This window comes from Echiichthys vipera (assembly GCF_963691815.1).
Source record: "Echiichthys vipera genome assembly, chromosome: 17".
Lineage (NCBI taxonomy): Eukaryota > Metazoa > Chordata > Actinopteri > Perciformes > Trachinidae > Echiichthys > Echiichthys vipera.
Genome location: NC_139842.1, coordinates 22155212 through 22169040, shown reverse-complemented (window position 1 = coordinate 22169040; position 13829 = coordinate 22155212). Strand labels below are relative to the sequence as shown.

General features: G+C 43.7%; 1 protein-coding gene across 1 annotated transcript; it reads right to left on the bottom strand.

The window, feature by feature from the left end:
* Positions 1-593: 593 nt before the first annotated feature.
* On the bottom strand, positions 594-12838 carry scaf1 (SR-related CTD-associated factor 1). The gene is made up of 6 exons (XM_083931520.1): positions 12689-12838; positions 6796-10405; positions 6378-6460; positions 4494-4793; positions 1662-1790; positions 594-1429 (listed from the first exon to the last, which is right to left on the bottom strand). The coding sequence occupies exons 2-6, from the start codon at positions 10304-10306 to the stop codon at positions 1277-1279; spliced, it is 4176 nt and encodes a 1391-aa protein (XP_083787646.1). The 5' UTR covers positions 10307-10405; positions 12689-12838; the 3' UTR covers positions 594-1276.
* Between the last annotated feature and the right edge of the window lie 991 nt (positions 12839-13829).

Genomic DNA, 13829 nt, shown 5'->3' with positions numbered 1-13829 from the left:
GTTGTTTCTGTGGCACAGACATACCACATCCACCAAACTTCAGAGTGTATAATACACACTCATTTTCTGTCTGCATCACATAGGCTACACTTACTTGAAGACTATAAATTAAAACGTTTGCAGGATTATTTCTTCATTCTTAGTTGTTTTTTAAGGTAAAACGCATTTGTTGAAATTGAGAAACTATCTATACAACCACTGAGATTAGACCTCTTTGTGACAAGTGAAATATATCCATCCTCCATACGGTGGGAATAAAGTTTAAATATCCTTCAGAATTGTTTCACTATTGTGTACACATTCGTTCTGTTTATTTCTCTTTAATCTTTGCTGTCCTTGTTCATAGCTTTGTGTCTTTTATATCGTCCCGTAGCCTAAATTGTTCTTGGAACTGTGTACAAATGAGAGCACACAAAGCCAGTCATATTCCTTGTAGCTTACTTATTTCAATTCATGCACAGCTGCAATACCTGAATTTCCTGTCTGTGTCCGCTTCACGAATGTTGAACGTATTTACCAAGTAGTTTAATCCAATAAGTTCTGAAGGTCATGTAATGCAAATACAGAATGAATACGGCAATTCTATTACGTACTGGTTTTCAAGCAACATTTATATTTTGTTGGTCAAGTCATTTTAAAAAGAGATTTAGCAACTTTCTTAACCTCAGTAACACATGCACACAAAACAGACAGCAAAATCAATCAACTGTGAGGTGTCAATGTATTTGAACCATTATACTGTCCGCATAAACAGAGACAGGGGGGAGGGGAAATGTGATGTAGTGTCCTTACACTATGTACAACATATTCTGGTGTATGTAACTAGGTATTACATTTCCCCTCGGCTTGGATTTTGAGACACATAGTGATGGGGTAGACAAAGTAGCATCAACACCTAATCCAATGCTATTGAAAAAATAGACCTGCAATTAGTACCACCATTGTGAAGCTTCTAATGGAGACAGTCAAGAAAATCTAAAAACTATAAGCTTCACAAAGGCAGAATTTATTGCAGGGTTGTTGAACTGATTTGTATTAGTTCACAAAGGTGTGCATGATATCATCCACTTCCTGAACACTGTATACATGATACATTTTCTATGTGAGACATATTTACAGTGAGTTCGTAGAGTTACGAGAGGCTTCCATAAGATCATGTAATATATAGACAGGGGGAAAAAAAAATGAAAATGGATAAAAACAATCAGTGGATGGCTCAGATGTCGAGCAGAAGGCGGTGGGTAGGCGGGGGCATTTTAAAAGTCTCCCATCAGGCTCAGGAATGCAGCGCTCCTGGTTCCCTGTCATCCCTCTCTTCCTCGTCCATTCTGCGTCCATGTTTCCGGAAGTATTTGTAGCGCTGGACGTACAGCTTTACGAGGTTGCTGACTTTGACCGGGTTGATTTCCCCAGTGCGGCTGTGGCAGATCTGAGACATTGACACAGTGCGATTAAACAGCCTGTTTATATCAAAAGACATCAGTTTATATTTTGTTGATGTGGTTTTATTGCAGGAATCGATACTGCTGCTGCTTTATCAGCCAGCCTAACTTGTTATTTCTAAGCATTACTCAAACTCCATGCAGTAACCTAACCCTATTGTGTACTTCATCAAGATGTAGATTGAGGTACACACTTAAATAAATCAATATAAGGCTGACCTTATGCACTGCTTTTCTGAGGATGTCTTTGTATTCATCCTTGTTGATGTCTTTACGCTGATAGTAAGGTTTGATGGCAAGCTTCACCTCCTCCACTGCCCGTTCCTGGGTGTGCAGCTTCTTCAGGTACTGGGAAATTCAGGCAAGGGAAATGTTAAATTAATGGTACAGTATTAATACAATTTTATCGGTCAGTGTTTCTGCTATATACATTTTGCAGCGGTGGCCAGCGGCAAAGTCATAATAACCAAAAGTTTGTCCTTAAATACTGTAGTCAATCTACAAACAGGGCCGTAGATTCAGAGTGCCAATGGAATAAATGAACTGCTTATTCAGAGCACCACACTCTCAGAGTAGCAGAGCGTATCCTGGGAACTCTGTCTGAGGGGGCAGAGAAGCAGAGCGCTAAGCGCAGTGAATATTTCAGCTTAACCGTTTGTTTATTCATTTAGAAAAAAAAACACCCTAGTTCTCATTTTAGCATGGAGCATCAGATTGGATTTACAAGCACACCCCAAATAAACAATGGTTATGGCCGGCACAGCACTGCACCGGAATTAATAAATAAGCAGCTAGCAGACTTTCTCTACACAGGACACTGCAGTGAATTTCAGCCAACATGCACGTTTTTTAAGCCTGACATTGTTGGTACAGATCAGCTAATGTTGGTAGCAGAGCAACAAGTCAGTGACTTTTGCTCCTGCAGCTCCCTGACGTGCACCCAGCTCCAGCGTAACGAGAGAAACCAGGAGAGGAGAGAAAAGCAAAAGGAAACGACAGCAAAGGGAGGTGTGGGAGGACTCCCACACTGAGCTGAAATGCAAGCATTGTGCTGCAACACTTGTGTTTTGATTTAATTAAAGGCATTAGTTTTTAGACATGTTGTTGCAAAAAAAAACAACAACCTGAATACCAAAATTGAAAACCAAATACCTATACTGACTTACAAAGCCAAAGTGCAGTAACTACGAAAATATTTAAGCAAAAATAAATGCTAAAGTGTTAAAGTTTGTTAACTGTCCCAACAAATTAATATTTGGCACATTGATGGATTATGGTTGACTAGTTTGCTATTTAATAATTTTATCTAAATCAGCCCTAACCCTCAAACCTTCCATAAATTATGCAGAAATCAAGATATTAGTGATTTCGTAGTTACTGCACATGTGGCGAGATAGACCCGCCTCATTCAGGGTAGTCGACCATAGCGGAAATGCACCTACTAAATATGTTCTAAAGTTTGTTTTGCAGTCAAGTGTCATTTTATTACATATTTTCAAGTTACCTACACTGGAGTTCAGAACTAGAGAAAAAATTATTAATACTTGATTTATTCATAAATGCTGTTATTTCTTATTGTTCCTAATTTGATGGAATATCCACTGTGTCTATACCACTGCTGTACTAGCAGCTTTTTTCAAATAACTAAGGCACTTCAACAAAAACCTTTATTTTGTGGGGAAAAAAAACAGTGAGCAAAGTTAGAGATCAGTGACCACTGTGCCAGAAGTGAAGATTTCAACAGTGTTTTCTTCTGTAGGATTCAAAAATGAACAGGAAGTGTAGAGGCCACAGCTTTGAATGACTTCAGCACATCTGCACCCACAGGACATCACTAGTTTCTCACACTGCTCTGGTTTGATCTTGGTCCATTCTGACTCAGTCTCTTCCACAGTTCACTAACTGGAGTGGGTTTCTTACACATTACTTTGTCACTAAGGATTTTCCAGAGATTCTCTATGGGGTTTAGATCTGGACTCTGGTCTGGCCATTTCATTGTTTCAGTATTCTTAGCTTCAAGGAACTGCTTCACCTGTTTTGCAGTGTGACAGGGGGCATTGTCCTGCATGAAAACTGCAGCTGATTGGGAGACTCTCTGGACCAGTTCTCCTCTGTCCACACAACATGCTCCTCAGCAAAGGCAAGTCTAGCCTTATCATTCTTTCTGCTGATGAGAGGTTTGGTCACTGCAGAGTGGGCTATCAGTCCAAATTTTCTTAAAAGGATGAGACATTATGTGCAGAGACAGATCCTTGCCCTGTTCAGCACTGAACTGGAGACCAACTCCAGCTGCAGTGTTGAACTGATTCCCCATTGAGAGTCTTCTCATAATCCTGTCCAACAATTAAGTCAATTGTCACCAGGTGCCAGATTAACACCAATAACTGGGGGGGATCTGAAAGTGTTCTCTCACTTTGCTCACTGCCTTTTCTTTTCTTTTCTCTTTATTTTACAAAATAAAGGTTTTTGTTAAAGTGCCTTGCTTATTTAAAAACCTGCTAGTACAGCAGTGGTATAGCCACCGCGGTTATTCTATCAAATTATGAACAATAAAAAAAAGAGGTCCAAAATAAGCAGGGAAAAGAGATGATGATGACAGAGACAAGCAGTGCTAGAGGCTAGAATAAATCAAGTATTAATAACTTGCTCTCTAATTTTGATCTCCATTATATATTTACTTCAACACCAGGTACAACAAAACCTTTTCCACAAGATGCTGAAAAAAATCCTAGAGAAAAAACACTGTATTTAGTGCTTTTACAATGGAAAAGTGCTATACAAGATTACAAAAATATAACATATCACGCAATAATGATTAAGGTATTTTCTTCTACTGCAGCAAAGCCTTTATTAAAAGCCTATAGCGAGCTGCCACAGTCTCCAGAAACACTGGAACTGTATCATATCGCCAGATTCTCGCTATCACACAGCCCTAATTGGCCCCTTGGGTAGACACTGATATGCGGCAGCAAGAGTGGGATATATCAGATAAAGGAACATTACATGAGGGAGAGCAGACTGTCTTGATCTGTGCATGAACCTCAACTTTACCTTATCAGGGTCTTTGCTCTCACTGTCCCATCCAGTGTCACCAGAGCTCCCAGTAAGTCCTGACAGCCCAGGCATGATGGAGGGCGGGGTCTGTGCACATCCACCACCCATCGAGGGGTGCAGGAGAGAGGGTGGAGTTTTGGTGCAGCCCACCAATGGAAGGGAGCCGTGGAGGATGAACTGGGCCGGGCTCAGACCGGGAGGCGGAGGGAGAGAGGGAGGGGGAGGGATCTGTGATGAAGAGGATGAGGAGGGAGGAGCCAGCTGCTGGGACTGGCTCTGATTGGCCTGTGAGAGGATCTGCATGAGAGACGCGAGACAAAGTAATGGCAGTCAGACAGGATTTCGCCCCCCAGTCATATCTACGAGGAACAGGGCGCAACACATTGGCTTCCAATTCATGAATCGACCCACTTCCTTCAATCTGATAATCACGCAAAATCACAAGGCTCTCACGTTCTCTTCACGTCCTACCAGCATGAGACAGGGTTCGACCTCTTTTTAAAGAAAACTTCATATTCTTGTTTTATAACCGCACAGAAAAATAATAGAAGCAACAAAGAAGGGAAGGGCAGCACAGTAACAGTTTAATGATATCAAAATAAAAGTATGTCATTTACTTTGTGGACTGCCGTTTAGCCCACATGCTAGTTCTCACAGTTTATGTTTACAATCCTATGTATTTTATTTATTTATTTTAAAGATTCTTTTTTGGCCTTTTTCATGCCTTTATTTGATAGTGACAGCTTTTTAGAAGTGACAGGAAGCAGGAGAGAGAGAAAAGGCGACATGCAGCAAAGGGCCACAGATGGGAATCGAACCTGGGCCGCTGCCGTTGAGGACTTTAGACTGTATATGGGGGCTCAGTGGTTACAGCGGGCACCCCCCCCCCCTCTCTCTCGTTTCCTGTCCAACCCTATGTATTGTTATTCAATGGGTGTTATTGCTGTTAGTTATTTTTTAATTCTATTTCTTTCTATAATTTTTATTCTTACATCTGCCTCATAAATTTGACTAAGAATTTATTGTTAAAACTGTATACTTTCTGTATCTATTTAGCTAAGAGTTTATTGGTTATCCTATACTGTATTTGTTTTATATTGCCCCCGTGTTTTTGTAAATTGCTGGAAATTCAATGTCCTTGCAGGAGTCATCAATGAAGAGAAGTCTAAGTCTTTTTTCCAAACAATAGAAATGAAACTGCTCTTCTGCTCTTAAAAGATGAGAGAGAGAGAGAGAGAGAGAGAGAGAGAGAGAGAGAGAGAGAGAGACAGAGAGAGAGACAGAGAGAGAGAGAGCGAGAGAGAGAGAGACAGAGAGAGAGAGAGAGAGAGAGAGAGAGAGAGAGAGAGAGAGAGAGAGAGCAGAGAGACAGAGACAGAGAGACAGAGAGAGAGAGAGCGAGAGAGAGAGAGACAGAGAGAGAGAGAGAGAGAGAGAGAAACAGAGAGAGAGACAGAGAGAGAGAGAGAGAGAGAGAGAGAGAGAGAGAGAGAGAGAGAGAGAGAGAGAGAGAGAGGAGTGGTTGAGCAAGCTAGAGCTAGTGAATGAAGAGAGGGTGCAGGTCAGTTGTTATGTTCTTAAGCACATACAAACATGGTCACACAGCCTTGCTGGAAGGTGCTGCATTGCAGGTTTTGTGTTCATGCAGCCGAAGCACACATCTCATCCAGTGCGCTGTGACCTCTCTGCTCTGTGTGTGGCTACCCTCGCCCTCGATCCAACCATAGACTGTATATGAAGTTTGGCGGCTTGACAGCTTCCTCAATGTCCATACAGTTTTTTGTTTTAGGAAAATCCTACTCCATTGTGCCCTTTAGATTCCTCTTTAAACCATTAAAAAAACATTTGATATGAAGAATGAGAAGAATGATGGCTTCTGACCTGGCTGGTTGCTTGAATGAACTCTTGTGCTTTCGCTCTGCTGGCGATATTGGCCTCCTCCATTTTGAAGAGCAGAGCGGTCACTGAGAAGAAGAATGAGGAAGATCATTATTTTTGTATTCTCTTGTGTTAAGATTTAACAATTTATCTTTATTGCTGTGGCTTGTTGTTGAAAAAAGGGGTTTTATTTTTACATTAAATACCATTACTTTATAAACTTTTTTTGTACTTATATATTTGTAAAAATATATGAACATAATGATGAGAAATAAATTATTTTAATAAACTATTAACGTGAAAGAAATAAATGAACCTTAACTAGTAGAGGTTTATAACATAAGATGTATTGAACTTATTTAGTGTAGTCATTTGTATACCCCTTCAATGTTCATGTTTCATAACAACATGGCAGACTCACAGGCTAGTACACCTCCAGTTGTGCAGTCCACCCCGGTCTGCAGACTCCAGGGGAGGGCAGGCGCTGCTGGAGGGGGAGGAGGAGGAGGCTTACTAGCAGATGAGGAGGATACAGAGGAGGAGGAGGGGTCTGACGAAGACAGGGGCAGAGAAAGGGAAGTGAGACAGCCGCCTGCCGAAGAGGACAAGCAAGGTGGTGAGGCCAGGGATTTGGGTGCATCGTCTGGAGGAGGGGGCTTGGCAGTGGGTGTAGACAAGGCGATGCTGAGGCCAGCTCCCTGTGGGGTGGACAGGCTGGACGGACTGGAAGCCGGGAGCATTGGGCTGGTCTGAGTTGGACAGTCTTCAGCTAGGAAAGAAGGGTCTGGAGTCTTACAGCTGCTGTCCACAGTCTGAGAGTCTGGCGAAGACTCCCTGGTGTCCCGCAAAGGAGCCATAGAGGGCGGGGGCGTGTGGGGCGGCGAGGAGGAGGGTGGGAGCACACTTGTAGAGGAGGAGGAGGAAGAGGAGGAGGAAGAGGAGGAAGAACAAGGTGCAGGCCCAGCTTGGCTAGTATGTGGACTGCCTGACTTGCTCCCATCACCAATGGCTGACTGAGCATCTGAGGAGGCTCCACCCCAGCCCTCAGACGTAGTTTTTGATTGGCCGCCGTCTCCAGATGTCAACCCTACAGCTCCACCTTTTTCTCTTGTCTTCTTGGCGAGGCGACGGCGGCGCTTGGTTGCCAGAGATGAAGACGGGGAGGAGGCAGAGGAGGAGGTTGATGTGATGGAGCTTGGTTTAGTTTTTTTGGGTTTCAGTCCTCCAGGACTGGTTAAGGAGGATGGTGGTGCAGCCAGGCTACTTCGCTTTCCCATACTGGATAGATCTTTACTGCGGCTGCCCAGTGACAGCGGCTCAGAACAAGGTTTGAGGAATGGAGACCTGCTCTCATTGTCCCTGCAGAAGACTACTGCAATTGAGCCACCCACCACAGAGCCCCCAGCACCTCCACCTGTACCTCCTGGCCCTAGAAGGTCCATGCCCAGCTTTCCAGAGCCAACTGAAGCCCCTGTGGTGCTGCTTACGCCCTCACGCACCAGCACAGACACTTTCGACTGAAGCTTTCCTTTCCGACCGCCGCCGCTCTCTTTCTTGGATTTGCCCAAATCCTTTCTGCTGCCTTTGTCCCGGACTTTGTCCTTTCCCATTTTCCTGGCTCGCTTTGCTATGGGGAGGCCGGATGAGGCGGAGGCAGAGCCCGAAGTGACGGTCAGCGAGGAGAGGCATTTGCTTTTGGTTCTATTGGTGGAAGAGGAGGAGGATTCAGACTGGCCAGTTTTCTTTAAGGCGCTAGATTTCTTTTTCGGGTGATGTCGTCCAGCCTTAGAAGTAATTTTAGTTTTGGGGCTGGGGACAGGTGGTTCTAGAGGCAGGGCAGCAGGGGGCGTATCCTCCAGAGACGGGTAGTCCGAGTCTAAAGCCTCACCATCCAAAGACAACACATCGATCTCCAATTTGTCCGAATAGCGGTCTGACTCGTAGCTGTGATACCTTGGCGGCGAGAGCGACTGTGATCGGCTGTGACAACTTCCCCGGTCCTCCATCTCTCCGGCTGAGTGCCATTTCCTCTTCTTCTTCCTCTTGTGGGGCTTGTCAGAGTCCTGTGCGGGCCGACAGGGAGAGGTCGGGGAGAGTCTTGGGGAGCCAGGTACGGTGGTGGTGGTTGTGGTGGTGACCGTGATAGTTCTTTTGATGGCAAAGAGGTCAGACCCATTGAGGTCCTGGATAGACGGTGGGACAACGGGACGCCCGTCCCGACGCCGCTCCCTCTCGCACTGCCTGTCTCTGTCATCTTCTCTCTTTTCCCTGCTTCTTTTGGACCTCTTTGAAATGCCGCGCTCTCTGCTGCTTGAATGTTGTCTTCCCTTCCTTTCCCGCTCATCCTTTCTGGAGCTAGACTCTCGATCTCTCCCGTCTCTCCCGTCTCTCCCATCTCTCCCATCTCTCCCATCTCTCTCATCTCTCTCATCTCTCTCATCTCTTCTATGGCTACTGGTGCGATGTTGTTCTCTGTCTCTGTCCCGGTCTCTCTCTCTCCCTCTGTCTCTGTCCCTCTCTCTTTCTCTGTCTTTATCTCTTTCCTTCTCTCTGTGTCTTTCTTCAGATAGGCTTGAAAAGGAGTGTCTAGTGTTTCCCCCTCGTCCTGAAGAGTGGCCGGATCTTGAGGCCTCTGAGCTGCTGTGCTGTCTTTTCTTCCTCTTCCGGCTACTGCTTCTGCTGCTCCTCCTTGCTTTTACCTCCTTCCCGGCCTTGTGCCCTCGCTCTTTTTCTTTGCTCTTATCACGACCCCCCTCTTTGTCCTTCTTACTCTTTTTCCTTCTCTCCTCCTTCTCCCCAGCCTTCCTATCCTTGCTTTTCTGTCTGTCGTGGTCTTTGGAGCTCTTGGAGGACTTGCTTAGGTTCTTGCTGCTTTGTTCTACCGGAGGTGTGAGCGGAGGGGAGGGTGTAGAAGCTGGAGGAGGGGAGGGAGGAGGAGGTTCCTGAGGAGAGATGGGGGAAGTAGCAGGGAAGGAGAGATATCTTTCCTTCCTCCTGCTGACCAGCTTCCTTCTCAGATCCTCCATTCCTACCACAGGCTCGTCCTCATGCTCCCTGTCCGCCTCCCAGTTGCTCTCTGCGCGCACGGACACAAAGCCGTCGCCGTCCAGCACCCGGAGGATGCGCTCTGGTTTTGAACCAAAGAAGGAGACGCTGGGTGAATTCAGGGGGAGGATTTCTTCAGCTGGTCTTTTATTGATTCCATCTCTGTCAACAGCCCCAACAATCTCCCCTTCCTCTATCTCAGAGTTATCAGTGTCCGCACTGTCCCTCTGCTCCCCAGTTTTGGCGATGCTACAGTCCACTCTCCTCCTCAGAGGGAGCTGTGTGGCCAGACAGGGGCTTAGCAGGTCGGTCAAGGTGTCGGTGGAATCTGGTGGTTCTTCCTCCTTCTCCTCATCATCATCATCATCTTCTTTCTCAGCACTTCTCTTCACCCCCCTCAGATTGCTACTTTCATCATCCCCGTCTGATGCTGGGGAACCAGTGGGGTCAAAGGGGTCATATTTCTCCCCGTCCTCCTCCTCCTCCTCCTTTGCTCCTTCAGTTGGATGAAAAGGATCATACATGTCCCTTTCCCTGCACTCTTCTTCAAAATCAACACGTGGCTGCACTGAAGTGTGAGGGGGTGATGAGGAGGTGGTGTTGGGTGTAGGCGTAAGGAGAGACTGCATTGCCACAGAGGCAGAAGTGGAGGACACCCTGGCCACCACTGTCCCCTGGCTCTGACCTTTTACATGGTTCTGATAAACTGACGAGTTGAAGCAGACAGAGGAGGATGTAGACAAGGGTGAAGATGGAGATGACGAAGGAGATGACAGAGACAAGGAGGGTGAGCCGGGAGGAGGGCTCCTGGCAATCTCTCTAACTCTACTCGGGGGAGAGGGGGCAGCAGGCCTCCCTTTGAAGCGCGATGCCGGCGTCAAGTCCATGGGCCAGGAAAACTAGTGGAGCAGAAGTCAGACAGTGGGTCCTCGAGGTTGGTAGCGATGGGCAAGGCCTCGCCTGATAAATGGAATCCAGGAGTAAACCTATAAGAAAGGACAGAACACATTCACTCTTTATCTTACAATGAAAATCTAATACTAAATATATACCCAGGTTCATTTGGATCAATTACCATTTATTTGAAAGACTAACGCGACATGTTCAACATTATCATTTTTCAGATCTTTCTAAAAGAACCCCTATGACTTCCTATGAACTAAGTTGCCTACATTCAACACAGCATCTTATGGATATCCATGCCATAACTGTCTGTTTTTTTGATATTGGCCTATCACAGAATATATAGATTAGCTAGATTATTCTGGCCAAAATAATTGCGATTAACAATATTATCCAGGTAAACTGATAAACTGAAGAAAACTCTTAAAATGGAACTAAAGCACACTGGAAACACTATACCTTACATTTTTTTTTTCTAATATTTGAATTGCATCACAGACTGGCGAAAAAAGAAAAATCTTGCAGAATGTAATCCCAAATCCTACGGTCCCCCGATTAAAAATGTAATTTAAAAAGTTATAGTTTAGTGTGTCAAAAAGAAAAATCACAGCAGAACATAGTTGCAGCGATCCCTGAAAATCTATTACATGATGAAACTTAGATTTGTTGTTGTTGTGGTTAATAAATACATCCACAGAGATTGTACATGCATGAACACACCCTGTACTTCTTTTAATAGGCTACATCCAATGAGAAGATGGATTTTCTGCCTTCATTTGAACTGTTATTTAATCGGCTGTGGCCAAATTAATGTTACAGTCGGATCAAAAACTGTAGTAAACTGCAGTCAATGCACCAGTACATTTATTCGTGAAGATATTCACGATCATCTTCCAACTTTTTGTGAGTTTGTTTTATCACGATCAGTGACAAAAAAAGTTATTATTGTCCCGTCCATAACTGACCTATTAGTATCTAGGAGTATTTTCTCATTTAAATAAGAACTTTAGTGCTAAATGAATATGCTAAATAAGTTAAATTATAGCGATCCAGCTATACACTGAATATGTTTACATGCATGCACAAAAGTTGTGTGATGTCAAAACAACCGTGAACTTCCAGTTATATTCCCTGAAAATATTTCACATCTGACTCATCAGAAATTGAAGTCAGGATGTGCTCATTATTAATTGAAAAAAAAGACTAACTGTATATTACAATAAATTACTTCAATTATCTAATTGAATATCACTCAGTCCTGAGGGGAACTACGTCCACTTTCAAAATTCATACATGTCTGAAATCAAATTAACATGAATGCAACGTATTATTACCAAAGATAAATAAATGAATATATAAACACAACCTTGATGAAAGGCTTACTGGCTTATAAGCAAGGTAGCCACTCAGGTAGCCACTCAGGTAGCCACTCGGGTAGCCACTCGGGTAGCCACTCGGGTAGCCACTCGGGTAGCCACGAATAGATAAAAATGAAGTTGAAGGATCCAATGTGCCTTTCAAATGTATGTTAAACATTAAAATATGTTGTATAAATATTTGAATGTTAATAATGATTGTTGTAATATCTTAGCATATCTAAGCAGCATAAAAAGTTGTGTGTGTGTATAGGCTAAAGGTCACCCCAGCTGTTAGGCCCAATTTAATATGCAACTCAATCCAATCCAATATTTGGAGTAGGGGGTCACTGTCACGTCCTTGCCCTAAAAACGTTTAAGCCCACTGAACAAGACAATCCACAAATGTGGGTGAACATTAACATCTCTCTCCTAAATCCTAAGGAAACTAGACTGCTAAAAGTGAAATCCATGATGTCATCAAGTATGGTGTGGAGCTGCTCCGTAGGAAAGAGATTTCACAACTGACAACACTACAATAGAATAAAGAAAACAAGCAAAATCAATCTGTCATTCATTGTCTATGGAGCAGCGTCACACTTTATAGTGGAGTTCTTGATATTACAGGTTTGAGACTCCTCTGGTTTCTGGCTTTGAGAGAGTAGCTCCTGTTCACACATAGTAATCGAACTGCCCTAGGACATGGGGATAACACACTGGAATAGACAAGTAAGGTGTTGTTCTCCTTTAACGTCTCCTTTGCTCACTTTAGCCGATGTTAGCCTTAGTATTGACGCTTGAGGGTTAGCTCCGCCGCTGGCTGTCACACTCCACGCCTTTACGTTATTTGTAATGTGGTTTTGTCGCTGCTCATAAATACATTCGCTTTACTAAAACACGTACAGCCTCAGTAAATCTGTGTCGGTAGCACATATGCAGTTAGCTAACCTTAGCTAGCTTAACTGTCCATTTCGCTTACAGCAACGTTAGCTAATGTGTGCTAATGATTACCTGTATATCGGTAGTTTGCAGTCTCAGATCAAAGCCACCGTCTTGCATTACACCGAGTCAACCGTCCGTTAAAATAGAACATCAAATGTTTTCTGCCGTTTTAAAAGCGCAACAGCAGCAGCCCCATTCCATCAATCGCCGCCATCTTCCTCCCCCTCACACCGGACAACAAGGCATGATGGGAAACGGAGTTCAGTGCGCAGTCATCACGGCTCCCCGTGGTCTTCCTCTGATTTCTTTACAAAGTACATTGACCATTTTAACACGAGCGAACTGGACAGGTGGGCAGTCACCACCTGTTGACACTGAAGTGTACCATGCTTCTGCCCCGCAATATCTGATATTGAACAATGGACATTTTGAGTTTACGGTTAATGAATCCAATCTTTGAAGAGAATACGGATCACAAAAACTGAGAACATATGACTATACTGAAAATGAATTACTAGAAATGGAGAAAGATATAGATCCTGAGAATAACTATTCCCACAATATACAAATCCAGTGTGAACATTATAATGAAGAGCAGTTTAATGTTAAGGTAAAAATGGATGGGGCAATATCCATAATACATTTCAAGTCTAAATTCAAATTTCTCAAAGATCCAAGAGTGTTTACGCCAAAGTGAACAAAAACTAACAGTAACAGCGATCTCTGACACCAGAAATAAAAGAAAGGGAGTGGGAGTTGCTCTGTACATTGACAAAATATAAAAGCAGACTTGTGAGTAATATGTCACAGACAGTTATGGAATGTATCACTTAAGAAAGTAACTTAAGAAAGTGAAAAAAATCAGTAGAAGCTGGGTGTATTGAACAAACGTTTACGTATGTAAACACGGTTTTATGAATGAAAGTGAACCTGTAGCCATGTGGCATTTACCCTTGGATCAGAGCGGACACACACGCGCGTGTACACCACTTTATTTAGGTGCACCTGTCCAACTGCCAGTGACGTGCGGTCAGGGGAGGCAGGTGAGGCTGTGCCTCCCCTGTCATCATCAGAGGAAAAAGAAACGAAATAATAAAATAACACAAGTATTAATATTTGTCCTCTGGACTATGATTTTGGTGTGGTTCTTAATGTATTTTGACCGTTTTTATAGTAAAAATCACAGAAAATTCTGTATTTCCTGCTTAAA

Coding starts and splice junctions, on each gene's coding strand:
- scaf1 (XM_083931520.1), bottom strand. CDS start 10,306: ATGGACTTGACGCCGGCATCGCGCTTCAAAGGGAGGCCTGCTGCCCCC. Junction 6,461..6,795: donor AACTGGAGGTGTACTAGCCT/GTGAGTCTGCCA, acceptor TCTTCTTCTCAG/TGACCGCTCTGCTCTTCAAA. Junction 1,791..4,493: donor AGAGCAAAGACCCTGATAAG/GTAAAGTTGAGG, acceptor TGAATTTCCCAG/TACCTGAAGAAGCTGCACAC.